The sequence below is a fragment of the Pan troglodytes genome, chromosome 7 (genome assembly GCF_028858775.2).
Source record: "Pan troglodytes isolate AG18354 chromosome 7, NHGRI_mPanTro3-v2.0_pri, whole genome shotgun sequence".
Classification (NCBI taxonomy): Eukaryota; Metazoa; Chordata; class Mammalia; order Primates; family Hominidae; genus Pan; species Pan troglodytes.
The window spans coordinates 58,959,452-58,986,094 of record NC_072405.2 but is presented as its reverse complement, the minus strand read 5'-3'; the positions used below and the strand labels follow the sequence as shown (position 1 = coordinate 58,986,094).

Genomic DNA, 26,643 nt, shown 5'->3' with positions numbered 1-26,643 from the left:
ATACTCTGGATCTGCATTATGTCTGTAATTTCAAGATGGCATATAAGCTTTTATTACTTACTGAAAAGTTGAGTCTTCATTCTGAAGGCTGCCAGGTATACACATTAATTAAGTAAGTCCGTATGCCTTTTTTCCTATTAATGAATATGTCTCATGTCAGTGATCTTTCAGCAGACCTTTAGGGGGCCAAGAGCCTATGGTCCTCACACTGACTATTGGTGTTGTCAGAGTTTGAAACAGAGCAACTCAATCTTGAAAAAGGGTTGGGTAAAATAAAGCTGAAACCTATTGGGCTGCATTACTAGGAGGTTAAGGCATTCTTAGTCACAGGATGAGATAAGAGGTTGGCACAAGATACAGGTCATAAAGGCCTTGCTGATGGAATAGGTTGCAATAAAAAAAGCCAGCTAAATCTCACCAAAAACAAAATGGTGACGAGTGGCCTCTGGTGGTCCTCACTGCTACACTCCCATCAGCACCATGAAAGTTTACAAATGTCATGGCAATGTGAGGAAGTTATGCTGTATTGTTTAAAAGTGGGAAGCATGAATAATTTGCCTCTTGTTTAGCATACAATCAAGAAATAACCATAAATATGGGCCACTAGCAGCCCCGAACTCTTCTCTGCCTATGGAGTAACCATTCTTTTATTCCTTTACTATCTTAATAAACTTGCTTTCATTTTACTCTGTGGACTCACACTGAATTCTTTCTTGTGGAGATCTAAGAGCCCTCTCTTGGGGTTTGGATTGGTACCCTTTTCTGGTAACAGTGTCAGCATTTTACCAGTTCAAGGGAAGTAATAGAAACCTTACTTTCATTTAAATGTCCCTTTATCTTGGCCCCTCTCCCCGCCTTTTTTTTTTTTTTTTAAGTGGAGTCTCACTCTGTTGCCAGGCTGGAGTGCAGTGGTATAGTCTTGGCTCACCATAACCTCCACCTCCCTGGTTCAAACAATTCTCCTGCCTCAGCCTCCCAAGTAGCTGGGACCACAGGCACGTGCCACCACACCCAGCTAATTTTTGTATTTTTAGTAGAGATGAGGTTTCAACATGTTGGCCAAGATGGTCCACCCGCCTCAGCCTCCCAAAGTGCTGGGATTACAGGCATGAACTACTGCACCTGGCCTATCTTCCCCTATTTTTAGTTGTTACAAATATTTTCTCTATATACATTGAGAAGCACATTAGGCAATGTTAAAATTTTGGCTTGAACCATCACCCTTACTTTAAAAAACTTAAGGGGAAAAGGAAAATGTATTATGTTTACATATATTTTAATTATTTTTATTAGTTTTCTTCCTTTGTGATGTTTCAGGATTCCTTCTTTAACCATTTCCTCTCTGTTGAGATCTTTGTAGCCATTCCTTTAGTGAAATACTTTTCTTGTATTTCTTATATCTTATGATGTCTTGATTTTCTCTTGATTCCTGGAGGATGTGTTTCACAGATATAGAATTTTGGATTGACAATTTTTTTCCTTTCAGCGATTGAAAACTATTGTTTCACTTCCTTCTGGCCTTCATTGTTTCTGGTGAAAACTACACTGTCATTTGGATTGTTTTCTTCCTATTGCTGTTATTCCTTTTTTGTTGCTTTTGAAGTATTCTTCTTTGTCTTTAGTCCTCAGAATTTGCTTGTGAAGTGATTGACATGAATTTGTTTGAGTTTATGCTTTTTGAGGTTTGCTCTATTTCCAGAATACATAAGTTCATACTTTTTGCAAAATTTTGAAAAATTTCAGCCTTTATGTTTTTTAAATACTCTGAGTCTGAACTCTTTTTCTTCTCAGGGGACTCTGCTTAAACACATGTTAGAACTTCTGTCACATTTTCATGGGTCCCTGAGACACTTCTTATTTTTTTCAGTCCAATTTCCCTGTTTTTTTTTCCAGAATGAGTAATTGTTATTGTTCTCTCTGTCTCAAGTTAACTGTTTATTTTCTCTGTCCCGTCCATTGTGCTGTTGTGCCCAACCACTGAGTTTTTATTTCAATTATTGTATTGTTTAGTTCAATAATTTTGAATTTTTTTTGGCTGAGATATTCTATTTTCTCATTTGTTTCAATGGTGTTTGTAACTAATATATAGCAATTTTATGACTGCTATTTTAACATTCATATTATATAATTCTAATATCTGTATCATTTCAGATTCGATATCTGTTAATTATTGCTTCTCATTCAAGGTGAGAATTTTCTTGTTTCTGCTGGTGATAGGTGGGAATTTTAGCTCCCTACTAAGCCTCCACTGAGACAACCCTTGTTGAGGGGAGGAGGAGAGCCTCATTACTGCTTTCTGAGAGGTCTCAACTGACTCCATTGTTTGCGATGGCTTCTTTATCACTGGGCTGCACAGATTTGAATTTCAGACAACCAGATAATCTTCTCTGATACCACAGTGAGGTGGAGTTTGTGGGGGATTGTTGTTGGCCTTGCTCCATAAAGATGAAAGTCCTTGTTCCTATTTATAATTTCCCTAATACCACCTTGGCAGACAGAGCTGGAGAACATCAGTGCAGCCTGGTGAGGGTATAAGTCTAAGTTTTCCACTTGGCCATTGCCATTGGAGATAGAAAGAGGGCACTTTTTTGTGTGTGTGGTATTTTGGTAGAGTAGAGCATTTATTTTGGAAGAATTTATTTTCTTGTTAAGCTGCCCATTTTTTTTCTAGAAAGAAAGGTTTTGGTTGGGCTTATTGTCATTTCCAGGTTACTGGCTTCTCCTGTAACCAATCTGGTATATTTGAAGCCAAAAATCCATCAGAGAACATAGTTCTATGACATTCCTCAAATCCTAAAATCCCAAGCCAACCTGTCTTTCTCCCTGTTCCTTTCAGAGCCTTATGGTATTTTTTTAAAAAGATAATAGTCATAGTTTTTAATTTTTACCTAGTACAAATAATAGAGAAAAACAGTTCTATCCCTACTTTCCAGAAGAAAGAATGGATATATCCTGGATATATTTTTGACAGAAAGCTAACATGATTTTTTAAACTGATTGGATGTGGCTTCAATGAAAGAGTAGAGTAATGAGAGATTCCAGGGATTCTGTCTAATGCAGCTGAAAGATGACATATCCATTTACTCTATTGGGATAGGAAACGTTGTGAAGGGAATTAATTTGGGGAATAATCAAGAGTTTAGTTTGCCTAACATGTTTAAGCTTATGTTTTAGTTAAACATGAAGTTTAACTAAAACTTCATGTTTAAGTTGAAAATGCCTACTGGACCTCCAACTGCAGATATTGTACAAATTGTTGCACTATCTCAATCTGGAGTACAGGGAACAGGACAGGGTAAGATATAAGCTGGAGCTTAGTCACTTTCAAAGCCATGAGAATGGATGACATCTGAAAGAGCAAGTGCAAAAAGTAAAAGAAAAAGAATAACGTAAAGAACTAAGCTTTGCACCATTAAAGTGCCTATAGATGGAAATGAAGAAAAGACTCAGCAGTGAAGACTGAGACAAAGTTGCTTAGAGATTGGAGGAAAAGAGGAGTGTAGGGTACCCAAGAAGCCAGTAAGAAAATATTTGTAGGAGAAAGGAGTGTCAGTGGTGTTGAAAACACAAGTAAAATTAGGAATGAGAAATATCCATTAAATTGAGCAATGTTGAAATAACTAGTGAAGTTGAAGAGAGAAATGTCAGTGGAGTAGTGGGGATGAATTACTGAATTTGGGTGATGATGGCAAAGAAACAATCATTTCAATGAGTTTGCTCTGGAAGAGGAAGCAGAGATATGCAGTGGATGCTGGAGGAGAATTTGGGGCCAAGAGAGAGTTTGGTTTTATTTTGCTTTTGAAGAAGGGGAAATTATAGTTGCTTGGTTGGAATGATCAGAATGATCACTGGTCAGAATGATCTAGTGGAAAATGAGCATTTGATGATGCAATCAAATACAGTGGGAATCATCAAATGCAGTGGGAAATTGCTGGAACGATGTCTCCGAAGATGCATGCAAGGGTGGAATTTAGTGTATGACTAGATGGTGACCTTAGATAGGAGGAAAGACAGATCATCTGTGGTAATGGAAAGGGAGAAAACACATAAGGTCACAAGTCCAGGAAGGTAGATATAAATGGCAGTGGGGCATTGTTTTCTCGGCTTCATTTTCTCAGTGAAGGAGGAAGCAAGGGCATCACCTTGGAATGAGAATGGGAGAGATGTTACTGGATACACTTGGAGAGAGAAGTTGATATGACATTGTCATCTAAGGGAGCAAGGGACTGAATGGACAAGAAAATGAAGTGTGATGTAGTAGTTCATGAAAGGTGAGAAAAGCACACTCGTATTTATATCTTACATGAGCCGCTTGCAAGCAATTATATAACATCTCCACTGTTAGAGGAGATTTAGAAGAAAAAAGAGAAGCAAGCCATGGAATATTATAACTAGGCAACATTTCATAAGTATAATTCTACATGCTAAGAAAGCAAATATTGCATCTAGAGAAAGTAAAGTGTGAGGATCACATAGGTGCCTTTTGACAGACTCTGAAATAGAAGTCAGTTCTCTCCTATAAATCGCTAAGGCTCAGAATATACAGTCTGCAGAGTAAGATAATGTGGCCCATGCTTCATAACTAGTAGAAAATTCAAGGAGTGTCAAAATTCTGCATATGCTCCTTATCGCAGAGATGTTCCAACTTGTGTATATAAGGAATTGCTTTGATTTTATTGATGTCACTTAGAAAAGTATATATCATGGAGGTTTGAACTAAAGTTATACATATCTTTGAAGACAAATTTTTTATAAGTTACGATTATTTTACCAAATTTTCCAGTGGGTTTAAAACCACCTAGAATTTCTTCTTTAAAACACTTTTTCAAGTACAAGTAAAAATAAGTCCTCCTATATTATAGCAATTTATAGTGTCCAAAGTGCACTTGAATATATTACTTTATGTGACATTTGAAGCAAAGACAGTGAATCATCGTCACAGTCACTCAGGTGTTAAGCTATGGATAGAACAGAGCAAGTATCTGCTTGACTCCATTGCTCTAATGAAGGGTAATGGGATCCATGACATGGAGTTCAGCACGGCTATCACTCTATTATGGACAGATCTTAGCATTAAATCACATGGACGTCAAAGTCTTCATTTATGGAAAAAGGCAATGATACAGACAAATTAGCAAAATAATGATGTGATATGAATATAAGTAGTTATAAACAAAATGTCTCAAATACACTTCAAACATTTTAAGTAATCTATCTAAAATATTCTGTAAATTACCAAGAACTAAGTATAATCAAATACAAGCCACAGTAACCCCTCAAATTTCCAATATTTAGCTAATCTGCAAACTCATATATTAATAATAGTCTTGAAAACCATAAAGAAGAAAAATAAATCACCACTATTGTTTAATACATATTTCAAAATGTATGCTCTTAAGTAAGAAGGCTTTAGATTCTCACTCAGATTCTCACTTTTTGTGCTACACATTTGACATATTGGCTATGTGGATCCAAGCCCACTGTATAGGAAAGTAACAGACTTAGTGTTTTAGAATGGAATGAAGCAGGAGGAACTATAGAACCATTCCATGCATGTGCACATGTATGACTATGCTTATAACCTCCATGGCAATCCAGGAATATTTAGTGTGCGAGCAAATAATCCCACAAACCACAGATTATCACTGAGTGAATGCCCAGTGCAAAAACCAATATCCATACTGATGATTATACAAGTTTAATTGTACTTGGGACATTTTGTTTAAGATTGCACAGACTGCTGTCACAGATGAAGAGAGAAAAGATACAATCTAAAATAATTAACATGAAGATAAAAGCATTGACATTGTAAAAATAAAAATATTAAGCTACAAAGAAAAGTGGATGGCCTATGTGGCTCAATATTTGAACACTCAGAACATTCTCCATTTTACTCTCTCATCATAATCACCCATCGTTATCATGGATCAAGTCTCTTCAATGCCTAGATACATTAACAGCAATCCATTTATCAAATATAAATTTCAATCACTACCTTCTTAATGCTCTGAAAATTAAAAGGCTTATTTAAACTCTGGGCTTTGGTTACCCACATTTCACTTATAAATTTATTATTATTTTTTTAAAAAGGTGGCTATCTTACCATTTCCACATATGTAGTAAAAATTAACAATATGTATGATAGCAAGCATCATGCAAAATTATGTGGATTAAATACAAAAATATTTTAAGTTTTATATAATATACTGAAAGAGGAACTTTTACTGGCTTGGAGAGGAGAAAAATATATTTTTTAAAACTAAAACTACTTGTGCTACTAAAACAACTGAGGAACTGTTTCATGGGAAGAGTATATTACAAATACGTTGTTGACAAAAATGAGAAATTTTAACCAAAAATCTTACTCCTTGATATATTATGTTAACATGTATAGGTATAAGTAAACATTTACATCAGTTATGTTAACCTTATGTTTACATTATTATCTATTTCATTTCGCTTTCTAGTGTGTCCTGATTACTGATTTCCAGAACAATATAGATTTCAGCCTATTAGTTTATATTCAATCTCATTTAAATATTACCTTCTTAATGTAAATGCTTTTCTGCAGAAACAATATAAACTTCATAAAACTGTAGTCTTTGGAATACCTCTAGGCTGCTTTACATTACTTCCATTTTCAGAACTCCTTGGTTTAAAGCAATAATAATGAAACTCCTTTGCATTTAAATAACATTTGTTCACTCACGAAAAATTTCTTTTAAGGTGAGAAGTTTTGTTTTCTAATTTTACACAGAAAGATTATTTATGCAGCTCAAATTACTCATCCAGGATAATAATTTAAAGTTTTAGACAAAGTGAATTAGAGAAAGAAACAATTATCCAGATGAAAGGAAGAAGACAGCCATCTTTATTGTTCACCTCTAGTGGTCACCTAGGCAATGCAATCTCATTTAATTTTGCCACAGTGAACTATGTATAGTAGGTGGTCTCTGTTTTTCCCTCATAGGAACAACGATTCAGAGAAAGCAAGAAGTCACACAGGTTCACAAAGTTGGCAAATGGGGAGACTGATATTAGAAACCAGGCCTGTACACTTCAGATCTGATAGCTTTTCCACAAACACACACACACATGCACACACATGCACACACACACAACTAATCTTGAGTCTAGCACTCCTTTGAGTCAGATATACTTAAAATCCGTTTCCAAGACAACACACAATAAAATGATGAATAAAATAAACAAAAATAATGTCAAACGTGCAGTCAGAGTAATAAGGAAAGAAGAAAAATGTCTCGGTTGTCAGGAATGATGACGAAGTATAAAGATTCACAGGTAAGAAGTCTGTACGAGCAGAGACCCAAAGGCAAACATTCAGGGCCACCACTGGAAGGACCCAGGCAGGAGAGGAGAGGCACCATTACCTGCATAGAAAACTCTCTTAGTGTGTCAGTATGAAAAACCAGTCTTATCACCCAAAGGATTATAGTAAAAAAACTTGCCAATCTTGAACTCAGATCTGGATGAAAGAATTAAAAACCATTTCTGAGATTTTGTGAATTGGCCCACAGGTGGGTTTGTGATGAGTTGTCTCTACCTGTGTGGCCTCATATCCCCAACTGAGAATTTAGTTTAAAGAATATCTGGGTTGCTAATAGCCCCTTCAGCTGGAAGAACTAAATGTAAATTCTGTCTTCATAACACATTATAGAGCCAAACTGAGGGATACTTATAGAGTGCCAAGACCATGAGCTCACAGTGAGAAATCCCGGGGGGAAATAGAATTTAGTGAGTGTGTCAGCAGCAGAACAAAGAACAGATAATAGAGTCAGATCTATACAGACTGCAGATCTTGCAACTACAGATACAGCATATAAATAGGATTGTCTAACAAGATTAATATTGATAGAAAGGAGATATCAAATGTATAATCGTGATGTAAAATACTATGAGGCAAATATAAAATAGGATAGAATAGAACTTCCAGAAGTGAAAATCATAATAGCCAGAATCAGAAATTCAATAAATAGTTTAAATGATAGACTCAATGTATCCAAAGAGAGAGATAGTGAACTGAAAGGAAGATGGGAGGAGTTGCCTTTAGCAGTCCACAGAGGGCAGACAAGTTCAAAATATGAAAAAAAGTAAGAAAATGGAGAATCCAGGGAGCTGATCTAACATCCGTCCAAATGTTACTGAAGGAAAGAACACAGATAATAGAGAGGAGGCTCTTCAAAGATAATGGCTAAAAATTCTTCAGAATTGAAGAAATACATAAATTTTCATATTCCAGTCTTGTGACTCTCAAGCAAAGAAAATACATCTTCAGATAGATACGTCACAGTGACACAGCAGATTACCATGGGGCGTGGATGGGCATGGATTCTGAAATCTTCAACACTCAGAAAGAAGAGACAGTTTTCCTACAAAGAAAAAATAGATAGATGGCAGACTTTCTCAAACTCCAAAACTCAGTATGAGAGCTAAGGGATGAAAATATTACAAAATACATCAAACTGTCAACCTTTTTAAGGAAGAAGAAAGAAAACAAATAAACAGTGTTAAATTAATCTATTGATACCTATGAATCAATCATCTGTCTATATCTGTCATCCATCTATGCCTCTATGTATCTATCATCCATCTCTATCTATCATTAAGCTGCTGATGGGCACATGATTGATCATAACCCTCTTGAACTTTACACTCACATTTAATGTTATAAAAATTCATTTGTGTAAATAATGACATATCTTTTTGTAAGTATGACAAATCTGTAAAATCACAAATGTGAGCAATGTAACTGATAAGCCAGTGGAACCAGGCACCATTGCTTTAATTAACTGATTTTAGTTTCCATCTTGATATCAGTCTGTGACAAAATTGCATTGGTTCTAGATGGTCTAAGCTTTTTTGGTCTCAATTCAACTTCCATTGTACACCGCTCTAAAACCCGATTTTCCTACTTAAATTGCTCCCTTCATTGATGGCACCACAACCCACCAATACACTTTGCACCCCACCTTACATCCTTCCCAACTGTATCCTGCAGGAAACATGTCCCATGACTAAACCATCCTTGATTATGGCATGCTTTTTAACAGTTTGGTAATTGGTAATTTTGCATACACTTTTTGTCTGCTTTAAATGCTACTTACATATGTCTTGCAAAATTACATATATCCCGCAAAATTCTACCTGCTATTTAAGAGGTGGGACCTTAATCACATCCTCTGGAAAGCAGTTCCTGACCTAGACCTCTGTACTCTGTGTATCACCATGTCTATACACACCCACATTGTATCATGTGTCATGTTAATAAAGACATTATTTGTTGAGCTCCTACTATGTGCCAGAGACTGTATTCTCTTTTACTTGCATTCACTTGTTTCATCTTCACAATTACCCAATAAGACAGATAGTATTATATTCATTTAGAAGTGAAAAACATAATAATAAGAATCAGAAATTCAATAGTTTAAATAATGGACTCAATCTGTCAAAGAAAGAGTTACGAACTGAAAAGAAGACAGAAGGAGTCACCTTTAGTGCCCCATACAAAGACAAATAGGTACAAAATATAAGAAAAACTAAGTATTAAAGAGTTGTCAATAAATTTGCTTTATATGTATAAAGAAAATCTCATATTAAAATTATTTTAAAGGTAAAGTAAAACAAGATGCACAATAACAAGTGGATTTAACAATGCTAGGTTTAACAAAACACGTTAAGATAAATATCCTTAATATGAATCTTATACTTAGCAATGTATTTCACAAAAAAGTTAACTCTGTTAATAAGGTATCCTTCTGTGGGTGCCATTGTTCTTTTGGTAAATATTATCATTCATTTGCTTCTACGTTTGGAGGAGCCTTCAAATAACAACACCAACACCTCCAACTACATCTGTTCTGTCTATCCTAATCAAAGGAGACACAGGCAGTAGTCCCTGGGGACTGCTGCCCAGACTATGGAACCTGCGATGGTGTTGCCACAGGCTGACTACAACTGTGACCAACTCGGGCTAATCCCACTGTGGCCACCACCACGGGATCCGGTGACAATGTTTTCACTCGAGCCATAATCTTTTCTTCCAGGGCTGCCATATCTGGAACCGCATAAGCCCTGGGAAATTAGGAACGTAAATGTCCCTAGTGGTGACTATTGACTGGCAAAAATGAAACATCACATAAGAAATAGAGAGAAGGGGTTTCCAGCACTGTCTTTTCAATTTAACAATCTCTAATAATAAAAGACAGGGACACTCTAGGTTTCAAGAGTAGGCCTTTGTATTATCTTTCTGTTATAAAATCACAACTCTCTAAACAGTACTTGCCCATCTGCAAGTATTTTTCTACTCCTGAAAAATGTTTCCCTTCCTCCTTCTGTTTTGTTTTGTTTGTTTTTTTTTTTTTGAGATGGAGTCTTTCTATTTTTTTTTTTTTTTTTTTGAGATGGAGTCTTGCTCTGTCACCCAGGCTGGAGTGCAGTGGAGAGATCTCGGCTCACTGCAAGCTCTCCCTCCCAGGTTCATGCCATTCTCCTGCCTCAGCCTCCCGAGTAGCGGGCACTACAGGCGCCCGCCACCATGCCTGGCTAATTTTTTGTATTTTTAGTAGAGAAGGGGTTTCACCGTGTTAGCCAGGATGGCCTCGATCTCCTGACCTCGTGATTTGGCCATCTCGGCCTCCCAAAGTGCTGGGATTACAGGCGTGAGCCACCGCACCCAGCCTTCCTTTTCTTAGTCTTATTTGCACACATTTGGAATGTCAGTCTACCCAAAAAGGCCAAACAAGGAGAAGCGCAAACATAAAATACTTCTGATTGAAAAGTTTATAAACGTACAATCAAATGTAAAAACGGGATTAAACTGATAGCTTATCAATGTTAGTAATCAGTGACCACTTTTACCTCTAAAACATTTTGAAAAATCAGTTGCATTTACTTAGAATGGGTCAAATTTTATAGAATACAACCTAAGTGTCTATCAACAGATGAATGGATAAAGCATATATATACACAGTTGACTATAATGCAGCCAGAGGAAAGAAGGAAACCCTTCCATTTGTGATAACATAAATGAACAGAGGACATTATGCTTAGTGAAATAAGTCAGACACAGAAAGACAAATGCTGTACGACCTCGCACATGCATAATCTAAAAAAAAGTCCAATCCACAGAAACAGAAAGTAGAATGGTGGCTTCCAGGGGCTGAGGAATGGAAGAATAGAAGGTGCTGATAAAAAGGTACAAACTTTCAGTTATAAAATGAACAAGATCTCAGGGTCTAACGTATGGCAGGGGAGGTGATAGATGTGTTACGTTACTGTAATAATCATTACACAATGTGTATGTATATATATATCTATCAAGTCATCATATTATACACCTTGAATATATATATTCTTTGTAAATTCAATATTTTTAAATAAAAGAAGAATGCAATCTCATTAAAATCAGCAAATAAATGATAACATTGGCATACAAGAGGTTTTTTTTAAAGTTTAAAAAATATAGACAACGTGTATTTTGTGCATGTGTGTGTACACAGACTCCAATCTCCATGTTGACAGATTTCAGTGAGTAGCTCTGTGATGTGGGAAAAAGAAAAAACAATGTTCCTATCTAGGCCTGCACACACCATCCCTCCCAGATGACCTATTAAGAATCTATCCATAATAGGTGCACTAGTCTAGATACATTCTCTCTCTGGATCACATTTTCACAGATAATGAACCTCAAAAAGCCACATCGTACATCATGTCACACCCATGTAGAAGCCAGTACAAATTCCAAGGTTAATAGTAGATATTAGTTCTCTTAATGTCATCTTCAGGAAATTGTGGTTTCACTCGTGGGATTGCTAATTGTGTGTTTTATTCCACAAGGAAACTGGAAGAAGTTGTTTTGTTGATTTTAAAGTCTAATGGTGCCCATTACACTGAGGTACTGATTGTACTGATGCTATTTATCCGACAGTTCTGTCATGTTTGGAATTTAAGCTCCATGATTCTTCATGGTTTTCGTATCTTTTTACTAGCAACACCTTTGAAACTGGTGTCTCTATGGGGAAGTAGATAGCCATCTTGTACTGATTTTACCCTCATTTACCTTTCAAAAATATTTCATCAATATTTAAAACTAGCACAGGCTAAATTTAATTTTCCTTCAGGGCCCATTGAAGGGTATACTATCATGAGAACAGCGACAGATATCTCTGACTTAGAGTGGTAAACCATTCAGAAGGATGACAGGAACTGAAAGTTGGATTTCAGCTCCCCTGGAGCACCAGGGTAAGATGATTGCTTTCTTGTATGTTAACTGAAGCTTTAACACATCTATCTGACAACTGCCATGCATCATTCTGATCAACAGTCACTTTACTATCTGCATGTAAAGATCTTGAATAATTGCTGCCTACGTTTTGATACTATTTTTAAATGATCACAGATGAAGCAGGTTTTATCTGATATGAACTCAATGCTGAAACTTCAACTGTATAATCTCTGAAGAAATCACAGAATGTTCCTCAAAAGTAGTTAATAAAAGGCACTGGGGGAAAGCAGTATTTTGCTGATAGAAGTCACAGTAAATGCATTGGATATTTCGGTTTTAACTCTCTAGCTGTCTCTTGTAGGTGAAAATGTTGACACACGTTTCTAAATGATCAATATTTTATAGGACTTTCTGCATAACTAGAATTAGAGTCAGATGTGCTAAATATGTCAAGAGTGATTTTTCTCTGCGTCACCTCCTGAAGCCTCTGAGGAGCTACTTGACTTCTACTATAGACTCCCAGACCCACTAATCAGGGAGTGATGAGCAGGTTTAAGCCCCATTTGATAGGGGTTATTGTTAAGTCACCTTCATTAGAAGCTCACCCTGATAAAGCCCTGGAGCTCAGCTACAGGTTCATCAGCCTGTGGTTTTCTGGCTCTGACCCTGTATTACCTGTTTCCTCTCCTAATTCTAGAGGTTTTGTGAAGCAAAGCCTTTTCCCAGGGGTCCCTTTACTATCCAAATCCTATATCCTGCCCTCTCACAGAGGCTGCCCTTACATACTTACCACGAATTCTCAATTCTTGTTTCTGCAACTGAGCTATGCCCTACAATATGTCCAGGAATTCAGAGCAAGGAGCTAAGAGGGTCACTTGGCATGATGCCCGGGTTTTGACCCATCTGCCAATCCTTGATTTTCAGATACCAACATTTTGCCTGACTGGAGCTTCTCCAAATGCTCAGTTCTGTGCCCTCTCCCTCAGAGTGAGCCTTTTACCTGGGCTCACATCTCACTGTTTATCCTTCATGGTCAGTGGGTTAATGTTGGGGCTGATGGCACCCTCTCCTGCCTTGGTGCAGATACAGAGAAATTGTCAGGCCTACCGCTAACTCCCTATCCCAGACCTTGTCCCACTGCCACCCCTGAGTCCCAGTCCACAAGGGCTTTTGGAACCACTTTTGCACAATTATAACAATGAGAGAAATCTGGCATAACTGACTCCCTAGTGCTTCTAACCTCACAAGCTAACTACCTTTGCTTATTTCTGTGCAAAAGCCAAAATAACTATGGGAGGGATTTACTTTATAATTTAATGGAAAAATGTAGTTTATAGTTTAACTTTAAAGCAAGGAACTTTAAAGCAAGGATGATAATAGTCGCTTCCCAAAGTTAAGCTTTTCCGTACTGGGGACTGAAACTGCCTTTGTAAAACTAATGAAAGGCCACAAGATTATAATTATGCTAGGGACCTGAATTCTGCTAAGATATAGGCATAAACAGCACCTAGGCATTGTTTCCTAGCTTGCTTTTTATAATTGCTTGCTGCTCAGGATTCACATAGCCAGTGGTCCGAAGATTTGTAACTTCCCCAGTTGCCCCTCTAGGTAACACTGCTATTGTGAAACCTCAGCCTGGTCTTTGAGATATTTTTCAGACTTTTCATTCTAGTAGACCAGCTAATGCCACCCAGACCAGTGACTCCACCCAGGAGCTAACTAAATGCCCGAAGACAGTTTTGGCAGCACTGTGATTTAGGCCCTGATCCAACCAGTCAGTACAACCCATTCCATAGCTGCCTGCCCACCAAACTATCCTTAAAACCCTAGTCTTCAAATTTCCAGGCAGAGAGATTTGAGAAATATCTCCTGTCCTCTTTGCTTCACTGCCTTGCAAGTATTAAACTCTTCATCTAATGCAATACTGGCTGTCTCATTGTATTGGCTTTTTCTGTGAAGTGGGCAAGAAGAGCTTGACTGAACTGTAACACTTTCTTTCAGCCTGAGCAAGGCAGGTCAAAAGTGTCAGGCAAAGACAATCCTAGAAGCAGCTTTCAGCTAATGTGATAGACCTGAAAATATAAACAACTTCCTCCCTATTGTGGGGTTGGAGAAAAAACTACAACATTCTATAATCCTCAGGATTTTTCAGCAGAGTGGAGCTTCATTTTTCTCCCTCATGAGTAAACTGCCTGATAGCAACCTTGTTTTCAGTCCCCTGCCCCTGACTGTTCTATTTTCCACCCAGGACTTCAGAGCATTGCTTCCAGATAACAAAATAGCATCCTTGCCTATGGTTCTTCAGACTAACATCTGCCTTTCCTTAGAACATTCTCCTAACCTTTCCACTCACTTAAGCAGACTGAGAGTTAACACTCTATTTGTTGTAATACTCAGATGAGACTTTCTGCTCTCCAAAGTTGGATGTTTATCTCTGCCCTACTGTCTCAAATTCATCTCATAATTAGCTGATAAGTGAGGTGATCCCTGTCCAGAGAGCACATGGACTATGTATTGTGGCAATACAACACAAACAGTGCACTGTGAAAGATCAAGTTTAAAGAGTGTATCTTTTAATATAGAGGTGTCTGCGGGCCTTTACCAGTAGGAGGTTTTAAAAAACAGACAAAGGGAGTTTTTCTCAAAGAATATCTGGTTATCTGAAAGTACAGTGTGCTACTTTCTCTGTTGTAGATTGGCTTTCCTCAGATGCAGACCTAGAAGATAGAATTCCTTCCCGGGACAGGGGTCCCAGGAAGTACTTTCAGGTAAGAAAAGCGAGTTATAGAGCAGAAGAAAAAAAATTAAAAAGCACACATGATCATCTCAATTGATTCAGAAAAAGCATTTGACAAATTTCAATACCTTTCGATGTTAAAATTCAAAACTGCCTCAATACTCAGCCAGCTAGGAATAGTAGACAACTACCTCATCATAACAAAGGCAGTATATGAAAAACCCACAGCAAATATCATACTCAAAAATGAAGCTTTTCCTTTAAGATCTGGAATAAGAAAAAAAATGTCTGCTTTTACCACTTTTATTCAGCATAGTATTGGAAATCTTAACGAGAGTAATAAGGCAGGAGAAAGAAATAATAGTCATCCAAATTTGAAAGGAATGAGTAAACTTATCTTGGATCACAGATGACATAATCTTATATGTAGAAAACCATAAACATTCCGCAATAAACTATTAGAACTAATAAATTCAGCAAAGTAGCAGAATACAAAATCAAAATGTAAAAACCCATTACATTTCTATGCACTAACAATAAATAATCCAAAAGTAAACTAAGAAAATAATTTTTAACAATACTATCAAAAATTATCAAGTACTAAGGGTTTAACTTAAGCAAGGGGTTGAAAGACTTGTACATGAAAACAACAAAACATTGCTAAAAGAACTCAAAGTACCCATAAATAAATGGAAAGATGCTATGTTCATCTATCAGAAAACTTACTATTATTAAGATGTCCATACTACTAAAAGTGATCTACAGATTCAACATGATGCTTATAAAAACTGCAATGATATTTTTTCAAGAAATAGAAAAATTCATTCCAAAATTTATTTGAGATCTTAAGGAACCCAAATTAGCTGATTTCAAAATTTGCTATAAAGCTACAGTAAAAACAAACAAACAAACAAAAGGCATAACTGTGTGTTACTGGCATAAAGACAAATATATAGACTAATAAACTAGAATAGAGAGGCCACAAATACCCCCTTATGTATACGGCACATGATTTTGAACTGGATATCCAAATGCTAAAGAATGAAGTTGGACCTTTACCTAATGCCATGTACAGAAGTTAACTTAAAATATAACCAAACCTACAAGTAACAGCAAAAATTGTAAACTCTTAGAAGAAAATATAGTGGAAAAGATTCATGACACTGAATTTGGCAATTATTTATTGGAGGTGGTACAAAAGGTACGACCAATAGAAGAAAAAATTGACATGGATTTTATTAAAATTAAAAACTTTTGTGCATCAAAAATACTAATAGAGTAAAAAGGCAATCCACAATTTGGGAGAAAATATTGCAAATCACATATCTGATAAGGGACTAGTATCTAAAATACATTAAGAACTCCTGCAACTAAGCTCCAAAAAACAAACAATCCAATTCAAAAATAGACAAAGGATATGAATAGACTTACCCAAAGAGGACGCACAAGCAGACAATAAGCACATAAAATGATGCTCTACATTATTAATTGACAGGAGAATGCAAATGAAAACCACGGTGAGATTCAACCTCACACTTATTTGGATAGCTATTATCAAAAACACAGAGAACAACAGGCTTGGCATGAATGTGGAGAAATTGGAACCCTTGTATTTTGCTTGTTGAAATGGAAAATGATACAACTACTGTGGAAAAGAGTACGACAGTTTCTTAAAAAGTTGAACAAAGAATTACTATTTTATCCAGCAATTTCACTTCTGGGTATATACACCAAATAATTGAAAGTGGTGACTCAAACACATTTGTACACCCATGTTCCTAGAGGCATTTTTCAAAAAGCCAAGGTGGAAACAACCTCAATGTTCACTACCGAGTGAGAAGATAAACAAAAGGTGGTATAAATACACAATGGAATATTATTCAGCCTTTGAAGGGAACGAAATTCTGATATATGCTTCAACATGGATGAACCTTAAAGACATTAGGATAATTGAAATAAGTCATCCACAAATGGTCAGATATTGTATGATTCCACCTACAAGATCTACCCAGAATAGTCAAATGTAGAGGCAGAAAGTAGAACAGTGGTTACCAGGGGTTAAGAGGAGGAGAGCATGGAGAGTTACTGTTTAATGCGTACAGAGTTTCAGTATGGCATGATGAAAATTCTGGCAATGAATAGTGGTGATAGTTACACAACAAAATGAATGCACGAAAGGCTACTGAACTTTATACTTAAAAATAGTTAAGATGGTACATTTTATATTATGTATATTTTACGACAGTTAAAAAAAAAAACTTAACTGGCCATATAAGAGTGGGTCTATTTTTGGACTCTTTAGAATGTTCCACTTATTGCTATGCCTGAATTTATTACAGCATTACATTGTATTTATTATTAGAATCTTATAGTAAGCGCTGAAATCAGGTAGAATGAACACTCCAACTTTGTTCTTTTTATTCAAGATTGTTCTGGTTATTGTAAGTCCTTTATATTTCCATGTAAATTTTGGCATCAACTTGTACATATCCACACAAATATTTTGGGGTTTTGACTGGTTTGGAATATTTAGAAAGATGTGACAGCTTATCAATACTTAGCTTTTAATTTATGATCATATTGTATTTCTCCATTTATTTGTTTATATCTTTTAATTTCCTTCAACATAGTTTTTGTAGTTTTCAGGATAGAGATCATATACATCTTTTGTTAAATATGTTCCTGAGTGTATTGTCTTTCTGACTTATTGTGGATTGCATTTTCATTTCATTTCTAGTTGCTTGTAGGTAGTTTTAGAAACACAATTAACTTGGGCTATTGTCCTTATTCCCAGCAACCTTGCTAAATTTTAGTGTTATTCTATCTTTTGTAGAATTCTTAAGGTTTTCTATGCATATCATCATGAAATCTACAAGTAAAGCCATTTTGCCTCTTCCTGTATAATTTTTGTTCTTTATACATCGTTTGTGACTTGCTGTAGGAGCATGGTGAACAACATTGATTATTAAGCAAGGTATTATCCTTGACTTGCTTTCAATCTCAGAGAAAATGTTCAATGTTAACTAACATATTAGTGAGAGGCTTTAATTAGATGACAGTTGTCAGATTAAGAAAATTCTTGTCTATTCATATCTTGCTAAAGTGTTTTGTAAAAATGGGTGTTGAATTTTGTCAAATGCTTTTTTGAATTTGTTGACAATGCCATAGGATATTTCTCCTTAATTCTCTTCATTATTCCTAGCACTCTGAGCTTTATTTATATGCACAATTATCTTTTGAGAAGAGAATAGGTCTATTTGTATCAGCTATTATTGACTGTGAAGTTTAAAATCAGTAATATTATTTCAGTATCAAAGTAGTAAATTTTACTGATTTTATTTTTTGATCTGGGACCAGTGTGATATATTTATTCTAGAGGGTTATATGACTCATGTCACTTCTCTATTATTAACCAAAGGGAAGAAAGGACAACCCCATGAGAACAGTTTAATCAGCCTTGACATCCAGGCCCATGATTCAGAATGATTTAAATGGTCTGTGACAAAAGAATAGTTAACAGTCTGCAAAATGTCCATTATCTTTAGTTGGCAAAGGCCTATTGATTTAGGGCCTTGTGTGACTCCCATAGGGTGTTAGTAAGAAGTGATGTGAGAGCTCAAGTTCAGCATTATTCACCACCAACTAAACACTCCAAGGTAAGTCTGTTAATAAGGTACAAATTAAATCTCCATGCTAAATAGCTGCAGATGTTTGGGGAAAGCAGGGAGCAGACTACATGCTACTGTCTGTAATTTTCTTCTGAGATCACATACGGCAACATTGTTAAAAAGAAGCCTTTAATAGCATTATTATACAATGAATGATAAACTCCAGAACTTGTCTTATGATAATGTCTTTTAGCAGAATAAAATCTAATCTCATCTAAGGATGTCTTCCACAGCTATGCTGCCTCGACAGAAGTAAGTACAGCAATCAGTTTTGCACTGTAATTTATGGCTCTTTCTGAAGTTAGATTAGGAGCAGTGTAATGTGTCAATGGGTTGAAGCATTGGAGAAAAGAATTTGCTACAGCACTTGGGCATAATTCTATTAGGGAGGCCCACAGAATCATTTAGACACTATCCTAGGGGAACACCACTCACGCTGAGTTCAGTGACCGCTGCCTAACGTCTCCGGATTCAGTGATGCTGAAGGATGGGCCCCACCCTGGCACCACTCTCAATAGTCCCAGGTCATGAAAGATAAAACCAGAGCCAAGGCCATCACCATGCACAGTTCTCAATTAATTCTCTATGTAAAATGGTAGAATAATCAGAAAATACAGTGTCACTCCCATCATATGATGACAGCTAGGAGTCATAGACAACAGGCTGGAGATGGGCCCAAAATATGTATTCATGGACCCCAGGCAAGGTTCTCATACAGGGCCGCTGATTACTTAATGATGTAAGCAAAAATTCCATGAAGAACCATTGACTAGACACTGAAAGAAAAACATATTTAAAATGTTCTGTGAATAAACATTTTTATTAACAAAAAACAAACACAAAAAATTTCAACAGAAGAAAAAGCTACTTACACCAGAATAGAAAGGCTCACCAGACACACATATCACATCCTGTTCCTGGATCATCAAAATGTCTTTGGCTAGGTGCAGCCGCACTTTGAAAGGCTCCTGGTTACCATCCTGCAGCAAACAAATTCCTGTCTTTGTCTTCAGATTAAAAAAAAAAAACAAACAGAGGAAAAATTATACTTAGTTTATAGGTTGTAATTTTGTGGCCAGTTTACAGCAAAACATGGTGAATAACATGTAAGAGGTGGTGAAAACACACTCTGATGAGCCTGAAATTGAATACTTAACGTGGGTGCAAGGGAAAAAAAGGAGAATGATCTCAAGTAAAGTGAACTCTCGGATAATGAAAACAATGTCACAAAATTCACACAAAGAAGTGGGGAGTAAGGATTATGGTACATGTACTACATTTTTAAAATAATGAGGATTTTTGTAATACTTATAATCTAAAAATAAAAAGGTAATTGCTTTATTGAGATATAATTCAAATTCCATACAATTCAACCCTTTAAAATGTACAATTCATGTATTTTTAATATACTCAATGGTGTGCAACCATCGCTGTAATCAATTTTAGAACATTTCCATTACTTCAAAAAGAAGGAACACACTCCTATTTCTCCATTTCCCCTCCCACTGCCCCAGCCTACTCTAAACTCCACTATGTCAGCATTCCTAGTCACCAACAAACACATGCATGCATGCATACACACATGCACAGACATGCATGAACACGCACTCTCACACACACACACACACACACAGTTTATATCTAGAAGGAAATAAGGGCAACAAGGTGAAATAAACTACCCAGATTAACACAGTTAATTAAAATTGGAGCCTAGTTTAAGACCCAAGATTTTTGATGCCTAATCCAATGTGTTTGCTTTATATACTTTGGGTAATTGTGAAAACAGACTGTAAAGATTTCTGAACTTGTGCTATTATCTTAGTAATCACCAAAGAAGTCCATGAGTCTTGTCATTTATCCAGAATACATATATTAACCTGGATTAATATAAATATTCTCCCTAGAAAGTGCACTTAACATTCCCATTTGTCACAGACACAAAAGGTAATTCCTTTGAGATAGAATATAATCTTTAGCTCTTATTCTGCACCAAAAAGTCCATAGGAATAATGACCACTTTGGAAATGACATTTTCTTTTAATAATTATTGAGTCATTCTTAAGATAGTGGAATATATATATGGGGATATACATTTATCCTCAGAGTTAATTAATTAATTAATTTCAAATTAAAAATTTAGCACATAGTAATTGTATGTATTCATGGCAAACCATGTGAGGTTTTGATGCATGTATATATTGTGTAATTATCAAATCATGATAATTAGCATATACATCACTTTAAACACTAATAATATATGTGTTGTGAGAACATTCAAAACCCTCTCTTCCAGCTATTTGTGACATATAATGCATTACTGTTAGCTGTGATCATCCTACCGTGCACTAGAGTAACAGAGCTTATTCCTCCCATCTGACTGTAACATTGTACCTGTTCGCCAATATCTCCCAATTCTGACCCTTCCATGCACCCCAGTGTGTGGTAACCACTATTCTACTCTCAACTCCAACATCACTTACTATAAGGAAAACGCAATTCAAAACCACAATGTAATACCACCTCACCCAAGTTAGAATGGTGACTAACAAAAAGACAAAAAATAACAAATGCTGGTGAAGATGTGGAGAAAAGTGAACTCTTACATACTGTTAGTGGAAATGTAAATTAGTATATCCCTTAAAGAAAACAGTATGAAGATTCCTTAAAAAATTAAAAACTGATCCAGCAATTCCATTACTAGGTATATATCCAAAGGAAATGAAATGAGTATGTCAAAGGGACATCTGCACTCCCATGTTTATTGTAGCACTATTCACAACAGCCAAGATATGAAATCAACCTAAATGCCCATCAGCACATGAATGGATAAGGAAAATATGGTACTTATACACAGTGGAACACTATTCAGCCATAAAAAAGGAATAAAATTCTTTAACTTGCAACAACATAGATAAGGCTGGAGGATACTTTGCAAAGTAAAAATTGCCAGGCATAGAAAGACAAATATCATATTATATCACTTACATGTGAAATCTATCCTTAGATTTAAGGAGCATGCTATCCCAGGCAAATAATACCAGACTTTCTCTTGGAATATACATTTCCATGGCTATTGCTGGGAGTCTGCTACTTTAAAGGAATCCGCTGTAATATTGATGGGAATATATTTATATACCGCAGCCTCCAAAGATAACTCTTTCTCTAAACTGCTTTTGTTCTCGTGTGCTGATGCACACTCTTTTGCCCTCTATCATATACACTCTTATATTATTCTAGAATTATTTTGTAAAAGGTATGATGTCTTTTTTAGGAAAAACAGAAGATTTTTCATGAGCAAGGAAAGCAATTTTTCTTCATCCATGGCATTAGCACACAAATGCTCATGAAACCAGGCTGATTAATCTAGAGAATACTTTAAGTGAATATATCTAGAGGACAAAAATCTTTCAGCACAAGCAGATTGTACTTTCCCTAATATAGAACATATTTTTTCTATGTTTTTACACAAAGTCACTCATGCTTACAATAGGATATTGGAGAGGGGCCGACATGCATCCTTTTTGAGGGGGGAAGCCACTCTGAGGAGTGGAAATATGAAATGATACATCAAAGCCAAGTGATCATAAATGAGCACATTTCCTGATTTTTCAGTACAGTATATTCCAGGACATTTTTTCCCCCAGAAGTGTAATGGAATAGCTGATAATCACAAATAATGCTCTGTTTGAACTTCAGGATGTTAGAAGGGTTTTCCCTGAAAGCCCAGAGATATACTTTTGGTGCACATCAAAGAGATACTAAAGATCATCCAGGGAAAGTTTGAGGAGCTAAAACAAAGCTATCAGGGTGTTCTCATTTAATTTCTATGTGGCCAAAGCTATCATTCACTTAAATACTATGTAAAATGTTCACAAATTATTAGATAGTTGTCTGGAAAACAGGATACAGTCTTTGAGCTCGCTTTTGGGTTCTGAAAGGACAAGAGTTGCAGAAAATAATGAATGAGGAGGATTTTTTTTATAATAAATCACAGAAGCACACACACACACACACTCACAAACACACATTCCAATAAATAGCTGCTGGAGAAAACAGCACACGAAGTGCTAAAACAGATCAGTTAAAATACATTTCCAGAGGCTACAGATATTACACATGTTCTACCATGAAAATTCATCTGGTGCACATGGAAATACATTTAAAATCCCACACATTTATTAATTTTGCAAATACTGTGCAGCATTAACAGAGAATCAGACATGAATTAGATAACATTCCCTGGCCTCATAGTATTCGTAACTATTTTACCTTATGTTATTTTATTTTTTTCTTGAGACAGAGTTTCGCTCTTGTTGCCCCAGGCTGGAGTGCAGTGGAGCGATCTTGGCTCACTACAGTCTCTGCCTCCTGGGTTCGAGCGATTCTCCTGCCTCACCTCCCGAGTAGCTGGGATTACAGGCGCCTGCCATCACACCCAGCTAATTTGTTGTATTTTTAGTAGAGACGGGGTTTCACCACCATGGTGGCCAGGCTGGTCTCGAACGCCTGACCTCAGGTGATCCACCCGCCTCGGCCTCCCAAAGTGCTGGGATTACAGGCGTGAGCCACCGCGCTCGGCCTCGTACTTACTTCGAAAGTACATATATAATAAAACACAATATGACATCTGATATGGGAGCAACATGGGGAAGGGAATTTAATATTCTTGAGGGAAGGGAGTTTATGGAGGATAGGAAATATGTGTGGTTTGTCTTGAAAAAAATTAATTGAGGAAACCATCATCAGAGGAACAAATGTCATTTTAATCAAGAGGGAGCACATGAGTAAAGATATGGAAGTGTGAAAATGCATGCCACGTGATGATGCAAGAAAATGAAGGTGCGCTCGCCGCTGAGCCTGTGTGGTCCAGCAGGGGCCGCTGCAGGAGAGATGTCTGGAGAGGACCAGGCGTGCTAACGCCCTGTATGATGGGCAGATGGTGGACGGTAAGGGAGACGCCATACATAAATGTGAGCAAGGAGATAATATGTTCACTGTTATGTGTTCTAAATGTATTTCTTGTAGCAGAGTAGAAGATGGAGAAGAAATGGGAAAGTTAAAATACACTTATTGTTGACAGAAACAGGCACTGAGCAGGGAAGTTGGGAACTAATAAACAGGTGCATTAGATTCAGAGCTCCTCTGAGAGATGCAAGAAGAAGGATAAACTCCATTTCAGGGCACTGTCTTGATTAGAATCAGCATTGCTGGACTGAGATCCTCACTCATGAAATGTGGTCACATATTTCATTTATTTGTTGTTTAATAATAATTATTTATATAGTGCTCACTGTGTGACAAGAAGTATTAATTTGTTTTTCTCCCTTAACAAAAATTAATGCAACCATCTGCCTTTACAGATTAGACAAGTGCAGAGGGACCTAGAGGAAGAAAAGGCTAGAATTCAACACAGGCAGCTAGACTCTTCACCACACACTCTGCTTTCCCGCATACACAGATTATTTAAGAATGCCACCCCCAGTTGTCCTGTATACAATGACATGGCTATTGGCATCTTTCACTGGAGAGCATTATGGTTATCAATAATCTCCTAATGGGGTGTGGATAATTTTGAAAAGAACAACATCATCTTGAAGCAGCTATTCTTCGTGTATTAAAGCAATGACCACTAGAGAGAAAAAATGAGTAAGAGACTACTCTGGAACTTACAGGATGATCTTCCCCAAAGCCACGCTACTAGGAGACTGTCTGATAGAGGAAGAAGTTTGATCTCCACTCCTTCCTGAAGTGCTTTAAGAGCTAAAAATGAGAGACCGAATCATGGGAGCAGCTGCAGGTTGGTGCTGCAAACCTAAAACAGCCCCACCTGCAGTCTTTACAGATCTGTGGACCCAAATTGTTTAGATATCGAAAATCACCTACATAATTATTGGTCTCAAATTTTAATATAAACTAAAGACATGAATTCTTCTTCTTTCTTTTTATTAATGTAACATCATTTGTCTCCAAATTTCGTTGACTTTGCATACCATTGCACATAAATAAAGGAATGCATGTGATATAGATACTGTATGAATGTATTTTGTACTTTATAAAATATACACCAAACATAATTTTAAAGGGATGATTCATTTAAAAATGATATAAGTCAAATATTCTTCTTCTCTGACTGATGGACGATTCTAGATGGAACTTTTTACAAAATCCACATTGGAGACTATTTGCTTAAAGGAATTATTGAAAAGCAATACTTCCTAATTGCCTAAAAGGCAACATATTTAAATTATTAATTAGCTATGCTTTCTGCAAATCAAGAAAATGTTTATGAATTTGCGTGGGTTTACTCTTTAAACAAGTCTCACATTTAACTTATCTCACATTTAAACTTATTAAGAATTTGTAGTTTCTTAAACATAGGACCTAGGTTGGATCTTTATAAAAGTAGAATATCATCCATTTTCTACTTAAAAGTTAAGGCCTTTTTAATTTATATTCTAGTCTTTCAAAACGTACAAAATGTATTTTCATGAAACTTTAAAATTTAAGGTCTCTTAATTTTGAAATATACTCACAATATCAGATATAAGAAATGACAAACTACAAAAAGTAGGCAGAGATAGTAAAATGGACTGCAAATTTTCTTGCAAGTATCCACAGTATTTCCATGTTTCAAGTGCCAAATACGATTTAATTTGTTTTGTCTTATACTGTACTGCATTGTAGCAGTAGTGTACTCAATGTTCTTTTATGCAAAGTGCTTCAAACTGCATCTTATCATTTACATTCCCATTCCTGGATTACTTTTGATCATGGCCTTTTCCTTAACTAAATTCTAGCCATTATTCAAGTCCTGGCACCAGACTCCCTTCTCTTTGAAGCCTTCTGAAATCATTCTATTCAAAGATGAGTCCTCACTTTCCTGAACACATGGATTCCATTAAGTAAATATTTACCCCAAAATTGATCACTATTGTCTTTTGGCATCACATATAGTGACTTCAGCAATATTTAGCTATATCTCACATGAGTGATTTAATTTCCTCTTCTATATTGTTATCTCAGTAACAGGTTGTCACTCTTTTCAGTACTAAGGATTACTAATTTACAAGAGCTAGTATAGTAATAACAGTATTACCAATTAAATAAATCTTCTGTATCTTAATAGAATTTGAGAAATATCCCAAATCAGTACATCAAAACAATTTTGTTTACAAAAAGCTCTTGTAAATCTTTCCAGCCTCTGAAATCCAAAATAAACCATTTGTTAAATAGTATTTGGCCACTGTCCAATCTGTACCATATGAATGTCATGTGTCCCATAAGTATCTCATTCACACCAATATCCACTGGGTTTCAATGAATGCCTTACTACTCAAGACATAAGGTGGCACATTAATGGAAATGGAAGACTTGCTACATTTAAAGTTAAGTATGCAATTAAAACCAGAAATGGGCCGGGCACAGTGGCTCACGCCTGTAATCCCAGCACTTTGGGAGGCCGAGTGGGGTGGATCGCGAGGTCAGGAGATAGAGACCTTCCTGGCTAACACGGTGAAACCCCGTCTGTAATACAAAAATACAAAATAAAAAAATTAGCCTGGCATAGTGGCAGGCCCCTGTAGTCCCAGCTACTCCGGAGGCTGAGGCTGGAGAATGGCATGAACCCGGGAGGCAGAGCTTGCAGTGAGCCGAGATCGTGCCACTGCACTCCAGTCTGGGCGACAGAGTGAGACTCCATTAAAAACAAAAACAAAAACAAAAACAAAAACCCAGAAATGAGACAATTAAAATTTAAAATACAAAGCTTCTAGAATATTAATTCAATTTTTAAAAATATATGAACCAATAAGTGCTAAGTTAAAATGATGAATAATGTACACACTCTGACCTTATAGTATTCAGTGTAGCACATGAGAAAGGTTTGTAAACAAAAAACTGCCTTGTAATTTGATGAGCATTAGCATAGAGATATGTTTAAAATGTTATGCTTAAAGCATTAAAAGTAGAAACATTAGAATAGAAATATAAAAGCA

General features: G+C 36.3%; 1 protein-coding gene across 7 annotated transcripts in view; it reads right to left on the bottom strand.

The window, feature by feature from the left end:
* SNTG1 (syntrophin gamma 1) overlaps positions 1-26,643 on the bottom strand; it is an 869,847-nt gene that overhangs the window by 371,720 nt on the left and 471,484 nt on the right. For all 7 annotated transcript variants that reach the window (XM_063817091.1, XM_009455347.5, XM_009455346.5 and 4 more), the window contains one exon: positions 19,522-19,656. In XM_063817091.1, coding sequence (XP_063673161.1) covers positions 19,522-19,656 — 135 coding nt within the window. The remainder of the gene's footprint in view (positions 1-19,521; positions 19,657-26,643) is intronic.